This window comes from Heterocephalus glaber, unplaced genomic scaffold (genome assembly GCF_053883595.1).
Source record: "Heterocephalus glaber isolate CG9 unplaced genomic scaffold, H.glaber_assembly_v1.0 deba00001593, whole genome shotgun sequence".
In the NCBI taxonomy this organism is placed as follows: Eukaryota; Metazoa; Chordata; class Mammalia; order Rodentia; family Bathyergidae; genus Heterocephalus; species Heterocephalus glaber.
This window is the reverse complement of record NW_028258368.1, coordinates 4,808,764-4,825,145: the sequence shown is the minus strand read 5'-3', so window position 1 is coordinate 4,825,145 and position 16,382 is coordinate 4,808,764. Positions and strand designations below refer to the sequence as shown.

The following is a 16,382-nucleotide window of genomic DNA, read 5'->3' as shown; positions in this document are numbered from 1 at the left end:
GTAGCTTTCCTTGTACTATCATTGGAGAGATATGGTTGGTATTTATGAACAGAGGGTAGTCAGTATAGTATATTATAAAGGTCAAGAATATAGGCTTTAGCTGGGCCTATTGATGCATGCCTGAAATTTCAGTGGGAGGCTAATGCAGGAAGATTTCAAATTTGAGCCCAGCCTGGGCAACTTGAAAACTTAGAGACCCTGATTTAAAGTAAAACGTTAAAAAAAAAAAAAAGGTTGAGGATATAGCTCAGTGTGAAGCAGCCCCCTCCCAAAGTCTCAAGGATTTTGTGAGTATAAAGTAAATGTAAGAGGGCTTAGCAAATCATAGGATCATTAATACACTTTTGAGATGATAGTAATTTTAAAATAATTTAGAATTATACTGTAAAATTGACTTTATTTTCTCTGGACATTTCTGTAAATTTCAATACAGTACACATTTGTGTAATCTGTCATGATGCAGTACAGGCCACCTTTCCACCCCTAACTCCTGACCTGTTTTCTGTACTATAGTTTTGAATTTTACAGCATATAAATCAAATTACACAACTTGAAACCTTTTTTGTCTGACTACTTGTATTCAGCCAAGTTGAAAGATTGATCCAAGTTGTTATAAGTATTAATAATTCACAACTGGTTTTTCTTTATTTTTTCAGTTTTTCTATTAGTGCATATTTGCTTTACATAATGGTTACATTCCTTGTGAGAAGTTGGTACTTGTATATAACACATCTTAATTCTTTTTTTAATCACCCTCTCATCTCTCTTTTTTGACCCCTTCCAATTTGAGAAAGATTTCTCTCCCTACTTGTTACTTTTCCTTTATTTTGCACAGTGCTGGAGATTGAACGTGGCCAGATACACGCTAGCCAAGTGTTCTGCCACCTGTGCACCTGGGCCCGACATCTGATTTGTGGAGGGGTTACTGGGGATTGAACCCAGGGCCCTCACACTGAGCTACGTCCCCCATCCTTTTCTTACATTAAAATTTTGAGTTGGGCTGGGGCTTTAGCTCAGTGGTTTCGCCTCCTGCTGCACAAGCACAAGGACCCGAGTTCGATCCCCGGTACCAAAAAAAAAAAAATTTGGAGACAGGGCCAGGGTACCAAAAACCAAAAAAACCAAAAAATAAAATTTTGAGAGTCTTCCTAGTTTACTTAAGTTGCCCAGACTGGGGTCAAACTTGTGATATTCTCTGGGCTTTAGCTCCAGAGTGTGGGGATTACAGGCATGTGTCACCATACTGCGTCTAAATGATTAGATTTATATGCGTGGCCCTTGACCTACTGTGATTTGACTAAGAATTTTTCTTCTCACAATGAAACTGCCTTCAAATTTTGAATGTTGTCCTTTTCCTGAGCTGGGGATATATTATATCGTGATTCTTGAGAGTGAGCTGGACAGTCATGGGGGGAACAATTGATATTTCAATGTGCTGTGTTGCCAAGCTATGATGTTTGGCAGGTTAAGCATATTAAATGCATTTTGACTTAAGGTATTTGTAATTTATGATGAGTTTGTTGGGGCCTAACCCCACTGTAAGTTGAGGAACATCTGAACTTCCCCTAATAACAATTATGTATGATATCACCCTCCTTTTGTTTTCACACCCACCCCTTTTGTTTTTACAGTCCTGGGGATTGGGGGGCTTCTCACTGAGATATGTCCCTAGCCCTTTCTATATTTTTAGACAGGGTCTCACTAGGGTAGAACTTGGAATCCTCCTGCTTAAAAACCTTCCAGAAGGTTGGGATTGCAGTCATGCACCACCACGCCTGGCTGGCTTCAGCATGCTTTTCTTTATGAAAATGATTGGTCATTGGTAGAAGAGGGTCTTCTTTTCAGTAACCAATTCATATTAAAAGTCTAGAGTTGGAGCAAAGTGCTGCATTGAAAAAAGTACCTAAAACGAGGTTTGAGCTTGGAATTTAGCTCAGTGGCATGTGCCTACCTTGAAAGCTCAAGGTCCTGAGTTCGATCCCCACTACTGCCAAAACGCAAGCAAAAACAAAAAACAACAACAACAAAAACGAGGTTTGAAAATAGGAAGGGACAATCTTGGTTTTCCCAGAAAAAATCCCAAATTATGGCAAACCTAGGATGGTTGGTCACTCTAAAAAGGGACACACAAAATTAGAGGAGTCCAAGGGCCTGGCCTGGATTTAGCTCAGTGATTCCCCCCTGCCTTGCGGAAGGTCCAGAGTTTGATCCCCAGTACCAAAAAAAAAAAAAAATTAGAGGAGTCCAGTTCATCAAGTTTCAGTGGTGAGCCACTGGACAAGTATTTCAGTAATCTTAATTGCTATCAGGGTGCTTGGAGTCAGAATCTCTCAGGTAACCAGAAGCCTTTTACTGCATGAGGCCTCTTAGATTAAGATCAACATCTTGAATTTAACATTCTGTAGCAAGTAGTTTAGATTTGAGTGGAATTACATCATTGATTTTCTTTAATTTGCTCATCTCTAATTCTTCATTGGTAAATCCAAGAAGCAGTCTAATCCATCTTTTTATATTAGCAGTATTTAAAAAATTTGTTACTGTAAGCAAATTGGAATCCAAGTGAAAAATTGAGTTTTTATAGCTAATGAGAATGTATTCCTCTTTGGATTTTAAAAATTGAGACAGTAATGTCTAAACCTCAAATAAGTTTTAAGTAGTTCAGTCTGTTGCCTTTTCCTTTTTTATGAGATAGTGTTTCCACTGTTGCTCAGGCTAGTGTCAAACTCCTGAGTTAAGTTTTCCTATTAAAGAACAGGCACACACCACTGCACTTGGTGTGTGGTTTCTCTCCGAACTTGTGGTCTCTCTCCAAACTTTTCAAATTACCTTTTACAGATTCACTTACCGAGTATTTGTGTCAATAAGTAGATTAGACTAAGCTTCATGAAAGCAGGAACTTCTCATTTTGGGTTAAGTGAATGAAAACATGAATTATCTGAGTAGGTCTTACAGTGCTCCAGGTCACTTTATTTTTTGTTTCACTATGTGGTTCAGGCTGGCCTTGAACTCACTATTGTATGTAGTCTGGGCTGGCCTGGCCTGGCCTCAAACTCATGATGATTCTCCTGCCTCAGCCTCCCAAGTGCTGGGACTACAGATGTGCGCTGCCAGGCCTGACTTCCAGGTTACTTTATTATAACAATCTAGGAAATGTTGAAGCATTCATTTTTTAAAAAAAATTTAAGTCCATGTTATATGCTGTGTAGAGAGAGTGAAAAATGTGGCCTTTAAAATTGTTTTTTTGTTAATCCTCTGTGAGGAAAGGGAATTTAGAATAGTGACCTTAAATCTTCCTTAAAAATGGCAGTTCAGAACTATTGAAGAGCTGAAAGTGGATATATTTGGATTGGAGGTATTTGGAAAACTCCTACTTCTCATCCTTATCAGTGTCTCCCAGCAAATACACTTTGTAGAGCAGGGTTTGAGAAAGAACTGAGTCCCTTGAGACTTAGAAGCTGGGAAGCAAGAGGTCTGCTCAGGAATCATTTAAAACCTGTATAACTGAGTGGGAACCAGAAGGTTCTAAGTTAGGTTCTGAGAGTTTGGTGAGCATAAGAATCTCCCAGAGTTGCAAGAAACCCGGCTTTACAGCTGCAGCCTCAGCTTCTGATTTTTGTGGAGCACTGTGTGTGTGGTGTGGACAGTCTGGACGTTTCCAGAGACAGTTTGTGGCAGAAAGACAATAATTTTAAATAGCTGAATATAGTGTGCTAAAAAATGATAAAAGTAGGGTTTAAAAATTTTTTATGGCAGGTGGAAGTGCCAGGGCTTTTGCACTGAGCTATATCCTCAGCCTTTGAGACAGGGTCTTACTGAGTCACTGAGTTGCCCAGGCTGGGCTATAATTTGTGTTCCTCCTGCCTCAGCCCTAGGGATTACAGGGATTACAGGCATGCGGAATCACGCCTAGCTTGTATTGATCTTTGTAAATACGTATATAAAATCTTCTTTGGCTGCTGTGGTTATCCAGGAAGGAACTTCAGAAGGCAGCTGCCTGGTATTTATATAATGTGTGGTTTTAAAGGGGTACTGGGCATCACGCTGAGGGCTTTGTGCTTGCTTTTCAGGCATGGTGCCACTGAGCTAAATCCTTGGGCCAGTACTGCTTTATATTTAAGTGAACTACTTCATGCTCGAGGAGGATTCAATAATGTTATCTTTTCAGTCTTACATATGATGTTAAAAGATTCAAAGGGGGGACCTGGAAGTTTGGTTCAGCTTCCAAAGTGAAAAATCATATATGAAATTTTATGTAGATGGATTGTAGTAATAGTTAATACTCTCATAACTTCACATATTTCACTAATCTTCACAGCAGCCATTTTACAGATGAGAAAACCAAGGCCGAGAAGTCCAGTTACTTACCTAAGGTCATAGACATTTACACAGCTATTAATGGTCGTAAAGCAAGAATTGAAAGCTAGGTTGGTTTTAACCACCGAATTTTCATGTATGATGGTAATTTGATGCCACTTTGGGGGAGATCTTTGAGAGCAAATGGAGAAATGTACATACTTTAGACTCCAATATTCTGGTATAATTTCTTGGTGATTTTGGTAGGAGAGATGGTGATGCTGAATATTTTTTGCTTGTTTTATAAATAATTTTTAAAACTTCCTGTGAATTTTAATTTGAAGATTTTAATAAAAAATACTTCAGAAATGTAATTGCCAACATATTGACATACTGATACCTAACAATGTTGTTAAACCACCTTTTAAGTCTGTATCTAGTGGAATGTAAAACCATAATGAGTTGATGTCCACCATGATCTGCTTAACATAATTATTCAAACTTAACATTCCTTTTTCTTGACAATGTATTTGTTACATTTCCCCCACAAAACTTTTGATACAATAAATGTTTATGAAAATCTACTTTTGATGATTATTTCATTCTTTGTAACATTTGTATATAAATCAAAACATTTTAAATTTGCTGTGTAGCCATAAGGCACCAGAGGATGTCATGTTTTTTCTGGATTATTAAAACTGGTAGCACACACCAGTGATCCCAGCTACTTGGGAGGCTGAGGCAGGGAGGACAGCAAATTTGAAGCCAGCGTGGATAACTTGGTGAGACCCTGTCCTGTCTCAGAATAAAGGGCTGGGATGTAGCAGTGTGGTGGAGCACATAGCTAACCTGTGCAAACCTCAGTGTTCTGTGCCCAATAATTCAAAACAAATTGTTATTTCACCTGTGCAGCAAATTGTATGTATTCATTTGTTGGTGTATGATTTTATTAAAAATATACTGGTTCATAGATGGAAATTTTAATGGCCTTGATTCAAGGAGTTGCTTTCAAATTGTTCTCAGGGTGTGGCTTCCCAAGGTTTTAAAGATATTTAAAGACCTAAATATAGTAAACCAAGAACCTTTAAAATGTAAAGTGAGAGGGAAGATGGGCTGGGAGAACAGGCTTGATCCTGTTGTTTGCAGGCATTTGTGTACACGGATGCAGATTTTAGGATGTGACATGGAACTTGATCTAAAAGCAATTCAACTATGACCTACATCCTCTAGTACCTGTGGTGGAAAAACAGCTACTCAAACTGCTGAGAAAGATACTAGATGTTCAGTTCAGCACTATTACAGAAAATAAACATATTCCCCTCAGTAAAGGGTTATACTGTGCAGCAGTTAAGGTGTAAAGTGATAGTGCCCCATTATAGAACAATAATGTGTGAATAATTATGTATGAAAAGGGAACATCAAGTTTATCCTGGTGGAGACTAATGGGGCAAGATTTATATAAAAATTCTGAAAATAAAGATTTTCATTTTAGAAAAAGATTAAGATGGTAAGTATTTATGTTAAATTATTTGTGCTGATATTTTTTAATTTGCCTGAAGTATGTGTTAAACAAAAATAAATACATCTCTGGGGAAGATGATGAGATTTACTTGGTGGTGAAAGGACAAAGTATTGATTAATGAAAGTGCCAGTGAGTAGTCATACATCATGCCATCTAAAATAGGTACACAAAGTTTATTTCTGCCATCAAAAGCCTGTGTTGATATTGTATATATTGATTCCAACGCTCCTCAGTTCCTGTGTGGTTCTTTTAGCCAGGGCCAAGATTGGCTTTCCCCAGTGTAGGTTAAGGATTAGTGTCCAAAATCTTCAGCCTTTTGGTGTTATGGCATAACCTCTGCCTACGTTTTCTAGACAGTAAGGTTATCCAAAGTTCTTTACTGAAATATTAAACTTTTGAACTCAGTGACCCAAACACTAGATTGTTTTACAATTTTTATTTAACAATATTTAGGGGCTGAAAAAGACAGTTATATATAGTTCTTGACTTAAATACATATTAAGAGATCACGCAGTAGTGAACATTCAGTTTTGATTGTAGAAGTTGAACATTTCTGCAGTGACATTTTTAGTTATCAAATGATCAGAAAAATACTCGTCCCAGCTCAAACATTACCTTAGGATGATAAAAAGAGTTATTAATTTAATGGCAAAGAAATCACTGATAAGAACTAAAAAGACTTCAAGATGGTGACTAATGAGCTGCAAACCTGATGTACAGGTACTTGATGGGATGTTGGGATGTATATGATTTACAACTAGAACTTGCAAATGGTCTCTTTCAAATGTGGAACCTTTTAAAAAATGAATTTGGCAGAAGAAAGTTGCTTGATACAACCTCACTTCCAAACAGACTTAGTCACTGGAACATTGTCAACCCCTTTCCTGCTATAATTTTGTGTCTCCAATGGTTTTTGTTGTCACAGGCCCTGTATTTGTCAAAAGGTGGTAAATGACTACAGTACAGTGTTTCTACTCACCTCTATGGTGATGAGGATGACAATCATCCACTCTAGGCGGAGTGCCCTCTTCTCATTCAGGTGATTCCGCATTAGATCTGTCAGTTCCATGCAGTGCTGGAGCTTTTCATTCATGACCTGTATAAGAAAGACCTTAGTATGTATTTAAACAGTTTATTAAGAAAATTGGTAAGGTCACATGCTTCAAACTGTATATGCATTGAGTGAAAGTCATCTTTTGAACTCTTGCTCCCTAGTCCTATCCCCAAAGGCAACCAACCAGCCAGTGTTTGCTTTCTAATTAATTTACCCAGAGCCATTTTGTAATGCAGATTTAATGAAATATTTTGCATGCTAATCTATTTTAAGATGTTGAGAAAAGATTTAAAAATAAGGTTTTTAAGTCCTAGTTTCTGGTAGCTGTCTTTGTTTTTAGCAAGAAAAAGAAGCTAAACTTAGAATGTGATTTAAAAAAAAAAAACATGGACTAAGGATGACAAAAACAATGATTACCTTACAAAAAACCCTCAATACTTAATGCTTGACCTGCTGCAAACTCACCATTAGATGGCAGTACTTCCTAACTGAAATGAAAAGGCTGCATTATGATGATGCTTCACAAGCTGATGATAGTTCATAAAAAAAAGACTCTTTGAACTTAAAACTTAGATGTGACTACTAACAGTCATGCCTACCTAGTATCTCTGTACTTGCCTCTGAAAATTGGAAGGTCCGGAAACATTTTAAAAATAGCTGCTGCTTTCATGGGGCATGTTGAAGGTGCAGTGTTAGTGCACTAACACTAATCACAAATGCATGTATGGGGACTGACAGGACATTCCAGTCAGTGCATCAGTCACATTCATTGGAATTGTGCACAGAGGATCAATGAGGAAACACTGAACTGTGGATAACATTCACCTGTATTCCAGACTTTTTCTCCCAGAACTGGGGATTGAACCTAGGGCCTTTGCGCTGAGCTGCACCCATCCCAAGCCCTTTTATTTTTTATTCTGAGATAGGGTCTTGCCAAGTCATTAAGTTTTCCAGGCTGGACTCCCAACTTTGAGCTCCTATCTCAGCCTCCCAGAGTGCTGTGATTACAGACACGTGTAACCATGTAGTCCTATATCCCAGATTTTATGGTCACGTGGTAGTTTTATTTTCAAGTTGTAAATGACTGTGCAGATTATTTGATCTTTTGGATTATTTACATTTAAGATTATGTGGGACACTGATCTACACTGAAGCAGGTTGACTGAAGAGGTTTATTTGTGGGTTTGGCTTTTGTAACCTTTTTCTGACATTTGGCAGTAATAGCTAATGTTTAACTGCATACACATAGGTAATTGTACACATATAATTATATATGTGCAATTTTTTTTGGTATCAGAGATCGAACTCAGGACCTTGTGCTTGTGAGGCAGGCAGCGGAACCACTAAGTTAAATCCCTGGCCCATATTTGTGCAGTTTTAAAAAATTTATTTTTATTACTGTGTTTGTAGTACATAACATTTTTTTGTGTGGAGGTGACCTTGCAGTTTCTAGTTTGACTTTAGAGCAATGTTTCTTCTTGGGTTTTTCTTTTTGGTACCGGGGATTGAACTTGGGGGTCCTCGTGCTTGCAGGGCAGGCGGCAGAACCATTGAGCTAAATCCCCGGCCCTGAGCAATGTTTCTTTTTCACCCCTTTTCCTCCCACATTTTTCTATTGACTGCTTAATCTTGGTCTAGAACAATAGTAGCAAACCTAGGGCATGCAGAGCTCTCTGTCAGCATATAAGCCAAGTGTGAGTTTTAAAAATTTTTATTTAAATTTATTTATTTTCTGGCACCTGGAATCCAACTCAGGATCTTGAGCTTGCCAGGTACGCGTGGCACCACTGAGCTACATCCCCGGCCCAAGTGTTTTTTTTTAAAAAAACTAAAACCTCAGCATTTGAGTTTAATTGCAGTGCAGTTTGGGCACTTGGTCTCCAAAAGTTTTGCCATCACTGGTCTAGAACATCTTTGTCAAGCTTGCTTTTCTTATTAAATTACTGACTTGGCCCTTTTAACTTTGACCAAGGAATAGACAGCATGTTCTGTTATTCCTCCACTTTATCATCAGAAATTACATATGTTGCTACAACTCTCCTGACACTTCCAAGTCTCCTAATTATTACATTTAATGGTTCTTCATTCCAAAGCTCACACACTGACATGTGCAAGTCAGAGTCCCTGTACTTGTGTTTGAAGCATGGCGAAGTGTTCTGGCTGGAATTAGTGGCAATGTCTCTTACTGCAATTTTTATACATTCACTGTATTTTGATCACCCCTTGTATACCACAAATACTGTAGTTAAAATAGTGCTCCCCACCCCACGGACATTCCTGGAGACTATGAACATGGCAAAGGAAAATTTAAAGATTTTGAAACTAAAGCCCCCGAACATGAGAGATGAGACTAGATGGCTGGGTAAGGCCAGTGTAATCATAAGGGTGTCCTTATTTAGGATGATGGGATGTGAGGACCACTCACCTACCTTTCCTAGACAGAGGAAGGGGTTCAAATGTAGAATGCAGGCAGCCTCAAAGAACTGGGAAAGGCAAGGAAATGGATCCTGCTTGTAGCCTCCAAAAAGGAACACAGCGCTGCCAACACCTCAATCTTAGTCCACTGACACCTATACCAGGCTTCTGACCAACAAAACTGAGGATGATAAATTTGTGTTAAGGCACTAGGCTTGTGGTAATCTGTTATAGAAGCAGCAGAAAACTAATATGCCAGGTTATAATGTATAAATTTTATTCTGCAAGTAAAGAGTCCTTTGTTTAACCATGGAATACTCAGTATTTATGTTGCTGGGCAGAGAAGACAGTAAGACACTTCTTTCTGCCTTCGGGCCAGAGGGTACAGCAGGACTGGGAAAAGGTCTACTTTAAAGGCTGGAAATAAGACTAGACTAGGTAAGGGGGGAGGCTGAGTGGCAGAGGGGATGCATATATTAACTTTTGAGATGAGGTGCTAGGATCAATGTGGTACTCTTCCCTTGGGTCTGTCACATAGGCTTTTCAATAAATACTTCCAATTAACAGGTGGTACATGGGGGAAATGAAAAGATGGTCTGACTGGATGTAGAGGGTGAAGCAGAAAGGACACCAAGATGACTTCTAAATTTTCTGTTGAATGACTATATAGCCGGGACTAGATGGCCTTGTCATTGAAAGAGAGCAGGAAAGATTCAGAATATAATTTCATTTTGAGATCTTGTTACTGATTTTTTCCACTAGCACTGAGTACCTGTTATACATGGTATCTTTGCCAAGAACTGGGAAGCCAATAATCATGGTCTCTGACCTTAGGAAGCTGCAATACCATAGATGAGGATTTGTGAGATTGAGGAAGCAACTAGAAAACATTCAGAAGTGCTCGCTTCAGCAGCACATATACTAAAATTAGAAAACATTCAGAAGGCAAAGAGGGAGTGTGTTAGAGGTACATAATGTAAAAATTACTGGGAAAAGGCAGGAGTACAAATCATGGAAATGAGTGCCGGTGGAGAAGAGGGGATATGGAGAGAGGCTTCAATGACAGAACTTGAAGGCTGCTAAAGAGAAAACAGGCCAGCACTGCTGCAGACTGGTTTCTGTCCTGTGACACCTCTGTAACTGCTCTCTGAATCTTTTTACGAAAGGACTTGACCTCTGGTCTCAATATTTCTGCTTCTCAGCATGTCTTACACTGTTAGCCCCATTTTTCTTCAAGACTATCTTTTGTGGATAAAAAAACCCTCTTCATTGTCTTCTTGAAACATGACAAGCTTGCTGAAAGTCAGGACCAGTTCGCATTCTATTTAGCCCTGCTATACTGTGGATGTTGAGTGTCCCCTAAAAGCACATGTGTTAAGTAAAGGTTTGGTCCCCAGAGTGGCACTGACAACCTTTAAGGGCCTAATGTAATGGGAGGTCTTTAGGTTACCCAGAGTGTGTCCCTGAAGAGGACTGTGGGACCTTGATTCTTCCTCTCTGCTCCATGGCTGGTGATGGCAGTTTTGCTCTGCCACATGCTCCTGCCAAAATGTGCTGCCTTGCCACAGGCCCCAAATGGGCCAATCAGTCACCACTACAATCTCCTAAACTGTGAGCCAAAATAAAGCTCTTACCTTTACATGTTAATTATCTCAGGCACTTTGTTACAGTGACATAAAGCTAACACAAGCCCCTTCCAAATAATCTTACACAATTCAACCAGTCTTACCTGCTTTTGGGATGCTAAAAAATTACTGAGAAATGTAGTTTGAGAACATTTAGGTTCATAACTCATGTGGACAATCTACCACCAGAAGACACATCTTAAGCGATCAGGTAGTAACATTACCTTGCTATTGATAGGGACTGCAATATAGGTAGTTTTAAGTTTGCCTGTCTGCTATGGAGGATGTCAGGCATTTGAGAAAATGTAGAGAAAGGAATTCTGTATCTTCGTATGCTGGCTAAATCTTTTTATAGATGTTTTCATCCATAGGAAAACCCTAAGATGCCAAACATGGTAGTGCATGCCTAATCCCAGCACTCGGGGAAGGTAAGGCAGGAGTATCACTACAAGTTCACCAGCCTGGGCTACACAGTTCAGGATTAGCCTGAACCACACAGTGAGAGACCCTGTCTCAACTCCCTCCTTTCCCCGCAAAAGGGCCTAAGATGCTCTGATACTCTGGAGACCCCACAGAAAATGCATAGCTCTAGAGGCAAAAATGTACATCAGATCATCATAGTGTAGTCTATGAAATGGTGAATCTGAGGGGTCTGTACGAAGTCCTCCAGAAGCACAAAAACAAGGTGGGGTTTGGGGTTACTAGGCAAGATGTAGGCAAAGATGGTCCTGACCCAAATATACAGAATGGATCAAATCACATCTATTTCAAAGACTTATGAGATCTATAGTTTTCTTGTGTTAAGGAGACCGAATCCAGTGCTTTCACAATGAGCTACACCCCCGACTCCACCCCTCTTCTAAAAAATTTTGAGACAAGGTGAGATACATTTTTTTTTTGGTAACAGGGATTCAACTCAGGACCTTGTGCTTGCGAGGCAGGTGGCAGAACCACTGAGCTAAATCCCTGGCTGGAGATTCATTTTTAATGATGCCAGATTAAAGAGTAAATATTTCTCATAGCACTGATTTGGTGCAGTACTATGCATTTTTCCCATGTGATCACTTAAGGATTCAGAAGCCAGTTACTGTATTTTATGTACAGTTTACATGAGAGTTTTAAAAAATGACTGCCATGGGGTGGACTTACTATACGAACCTTCACATTTGGGGATTGAACCTTGCTCTGCCGGAGCTTAGGGTTGCTTAAGCAACTTTCCAATAGTGGATTCCAAAGAAGTCAATCCACTTGGAGGAGGTCTGTCCCTAGGCAGGCCTTGAGCGTTTCATGTCCCTTCCTCTGGTTTGGCAGATAACAATGAAGTGGCAGTTTCTCCAAGGGTTTCCTTTCTTCTTTATTAGTAGTTAATTCTTGTTCAGCAAGGTGATTACTCACTGCACTATTGTTTTCCTTATTGGTTCTTTCACATTTCTCATCTTTTACTGCAGCTTTCATGTTAAACATTAGGGATTTGCATAAGCTTTTAGGTTTTTTTGGGTGGTATTGGAGACTAAACCTGATGCCTTTGTACTTAGCTATACCCAGAGCCTTATTTTTGACACTAGATCTTGCTAAGTCATCTGGGGTGGGCTCAATCAGTAGATCTTTCTGCCTCTGCTTCCCAGAGTATGGGATTACAGGAATGCACCACCAAGACTAGCTTGAGTTAAAATTTTTTGTTTTGGTACTGAGGATTGAACTCAGGACCTTGAGCTTTTGAGGCAGGTGCAGTGCCACTGAGCTAAATCCACAGCCCTTGAGTTAAATTCTTGAAAGGCATCTTTATCTTTTTACTTCTCCCACTCAGTATCTGAATTGCTCCAACCTTCATCATTGGTGACTAATCTTGTTCTTTTGTACTCTCACCCAGGAGGGACATGTGAAGGATATCATGGACATCAATATGAAAGAATACTGTGGTGTGGGCCGGGGATTTAGCTCAGTGGTTTCGCCGCCTGCTGTGCAAGTGCAAGGACCCGAGTTCGATCCCCAGTACCCAAAAAAAGAAAAAAAAGAATATTGTGATGTGATGGGTGTGTATGTGTCTAGGCTCAAACCTGCCAAGCAGCTGTTTGCCATGGCTACTGCTTAGTCACTTATTAACTTAAGCAGAGCAAGCTGGCTATCAGAAAAGGGACAAAAGCCCCTATCTCCTTGGTGGCAGTGACACTGAACTGTGCAGAAGAATCAATTCCACCATGTCCCTCCATACCAAGGGAAAGAACAGAGATCCATGCTCAGTACAGCTGAACACTCAAATTTAAGAATTTCGATGAGATTATTTTCAAACTTTGACACATAATTCATATAAATACATACAAAATGCACTCATTCTAAGTATGGTTTGAAAGATTTTGACATATACCCATGTAATTACTAACCACAAAAAGTTCCCATCACCCTTTGCAGTCTTACCTGCCCGACCCGTCCCCCCCAGCCTTATGCAATCGGTGATGTACTTTCTTTAGATTGTCTAGAATACCTTACAAATCCAATAGCACACTGCTTTGCTTTGGTATCTTGCTTCTCCTCCTCAGCATAATGATTTGGAGATTTACCCATGTTGCTGCATGAGCCAGTAACTGCTTTGATTTTGGAGTGGTATTAAATTATGGATTAACTAGTTTTTTTTTTTCATTCACTTATGAATAGCCATTTGGTTGATTCCAATTTTTGCCTATTTAAGAATAAAGCTACAAACATTTGTATACAAATCTGGATAAGGCAACCTGTTTTCATTTTTCGTAGATAATACTTAGGGATAGAATTGGTGGGTCTTATGATAAGACCATGATTAACTTTATGAGAAACTGCCAACCTGCGTTGCAGTGATTATACCAACTCTGCAAGGGCTTTCTGCACAGGCCTAGGGTTCCAGAAACTGAGTCAACACTTGACTCTTCCAGCTGAATATGTTAATAAATGTTAATCCTTTCAAAGAGGAACTCAATCTCAGACTGGCTTCAAAACCAGACAACCAGGTACATCAGCAGAAAAGGACGGTCATGGATAGGAGCCCCCCGCCCCCGCCACTTTGTGGTACTATGAATTGAACCCAAGGAGCACTGAGCTAAATCCCTGTTTAAAATTTTTTATTTTGTAGTGTTGTGAATTTAAAGTAGGGCATCTGCACTGACCTTACATCCATTGCCTTAAAAAAGTTTTTTTGGGGGGTACCAGGGATTGAACTCAGGACCTTTCGCTTGTGAGGCAGGTGGCGGCACCACTGAGGTAAATCCCTACCCCCCTCCCCCATTTTTTTTGAGGGAAGGTCTTGCTAAGTTGCTCAGGCTAAGCTTAAACTTGTGATCCTCCTTGCCTTGACTTCTCAGAGTGGGATTATAGTCATGTGCTGCCATAAGGGACTACTTCTGTTTCTATGGTCATTCCCCACATGTTTACCTCCATCACTACTACCTCCATAATGACTTGGATACAGAAGTCTACTCAACTTTGCTTCCACACTTCTAAATGCCTATGAGTATCTTTTTTTTGGGGGGGGGGCGATACTGGGAATTGAACCCAGGGCCTCACCCATGCTAGCAAGTGCTCTACCACTGAACCACATCTTCAGCTCCAGTTGAATATCTTGTTGCCTACCTCAGCCTATCTTAAGTTAGTCTTTACTTCCCCCAGACTCCTGGTTTGCCACCTTTCCACCTGTCACCCACAGACAAACATCAGTCCTCATTTTCTCCTCTCCCTGGCCTCCATTTATGAGTCTCTTCATTCTATCTTACAGGATTCTTTGCTCAGTTTTTTCTATTTCCACAGTTACCAAACTTGTTCAGGACCCCATGAACTCTTGCTTGAAACTTGACAAGAACTTCCTAAGGAGCTGTTAGGCCTCCAAATTCTCACAAATCTTCACTCGTCTTTGAAACAAATAATCAGAAGATCCCTTGACATAAAAAGCTGAAAAGCATGAGGGAAAGAAGGGAACATTAAGAGATCTGAACAGAAGTGAAACATGAGATTTCTCTGATAGTCAAGTACATTCACTTAAACTTTCACAGTCATACAAATCATAAGCAACACGTCTTACTCTCTTTTTCTGGGGACAAGGTCTCATTATGTAGTGCAGGCTGGCCTTGAACTATGTAGCCCAGGCTGGCCTCGAACTCACACTGATCCTCCTTCCAGGTGTGCTGGGATTCCAGGCATGCGCCACTACGCCCAGCTTCTTTTTCTCTTAATAGAAGTACAAAATACATACCTTAACTCTTCGAGTAATGCTGAGGAATTGACAAGTTTTATCATAAAGTTCTTCCAGGTTTTCTCGGTCCCAGTAGAAATCGGGAGTTATCAAGAAGTCTGAACTCAAGTTTATACGGTGTCTTTAAAAAAAAAGAGAAAATCACGTTTTTATTAATCTTGAACTAAAAATCATTGTTTCTATATTTCATATTTACATGGTGCTATATGGAAGTATTCTTAAATGTTGACTTTGCAAAACACTTATGACAAATATGTAAATTAAAAATTTGCAAAACTTCACATTTCTCAGCTAAATTCAGTCTTCAATAACTATGGGTTGAAGGGAGGGGAGGGAATTGGGGAAAAAAGAAAAATCAAGATATATTATGTACAGGTACAAATTCCTTATGATGAATGTTATTATGTATATCTAAAATATACCAGTAAGACTTAAAACAGTATTTATGAAGTAGAAAATAAAAATTTTGTTTTCAATTTCTAACTTTTATTTGAGAGGTTTTACAAAATATATACATATATATTTACATATATGTATATATATATGTATATGTGTGTGTGTGTGTGTATGTGTGTATATATATTACACGATTTTTGGGGATAGGAGACATAACACAAAAACTAGATAGACATAAATAAAAATTGTTAAATCTGATTCCTGTTATTTCCACCCTTTCACTCCCAGTAGCAACCATTAAGTTTTCTTTGTATCCTTCCAGTCATTATGCAAACACAGGAAGAGCAAACATACACATTCTCTCTTAATTTCTACCTTTTCTATAAAGAGGTCTAAGATTACTTTAAACAATTAAATGAGCCAGGTGTGGGAGCACACCTGTAATCCCAGAACTCTGGAAGGGGGAGGCAGAAGGAGGATCCTAAGTTCAAGCCCAGACTGACCAATGTATGAAGAAACTGTTTCAAAATGAAAAGTTAAGAGGGCTGGGCATTGAAAAAAAAATTTAACTTGTAAAAGTTATGGATAAATAGCCGTTAACTAGAAAAGAATACCTTAGAGAAGAACTCAGAAGAACAGTGGTAGGCCCTCTTAACCCATCACACAAGTCAAATCCTCTATTCTTCCCAAGGAGAGGTCCTGCCGACACAGATGTGGCCTTCCAGATCTTTCCACATGTCTTATGTGTGTGCACGGACGTGTGTGTGTGTGTGTGTGTGTGTGTGTATTTAAACTAGGGATTCTCATACAAATGGGATCATGCTACATGTAATTTGACTCAATTTTGCATCTAGTATATCT

The 16,382-nt window shown here is 39.3% G+C and overlaps 1 protein-coding gene across 15 annotated transcripts in view; it reads right to left on the bottom strand.

Annotated features, from left to right (window-relative positions):
- Positions 1-6,236: 6,236 nt before the first annotated feature.
- Rmnd1 (required for meiotic nuclear division 1 homolog) overlaps positions 6,237-16,382 on the bottom strand; it is a 41,753-nt gene continuing 31,607 nt past the window's right edge. For 6 of the 15 annotated variants that reach the window (XR_015444027.1, XR_015444025.1, XM_004856869.2 and 3 more), the window contains 3 exons: positions 15,126-15,246; positions 6,795-6,911; positions 6,237-6,430 (listed from right to left, as the gene is read on the bottom strand). Coding sequence is in view for 8 of the 15 variants with exons in the window: in XM_004856869.2 (XP_004856926.1) it covers positions 6,398-6,430; positions 6,795-6,911; positions 15,126-15,246 (271 nt within the window). In the remaining 7 variants the exon portion in view is untranslated. Of the gene's footprint in view, positions 6,912-9,294; positions 9,466-12,067; positions 14,825-15,125; positions 15,247-16,382 lie in introns of those variants that run through there. The other 9 variants (XR_015444023.1, XR_015444026.1, XR_015444024.1 and 6 more) reach the window with 8 other exon arrangements.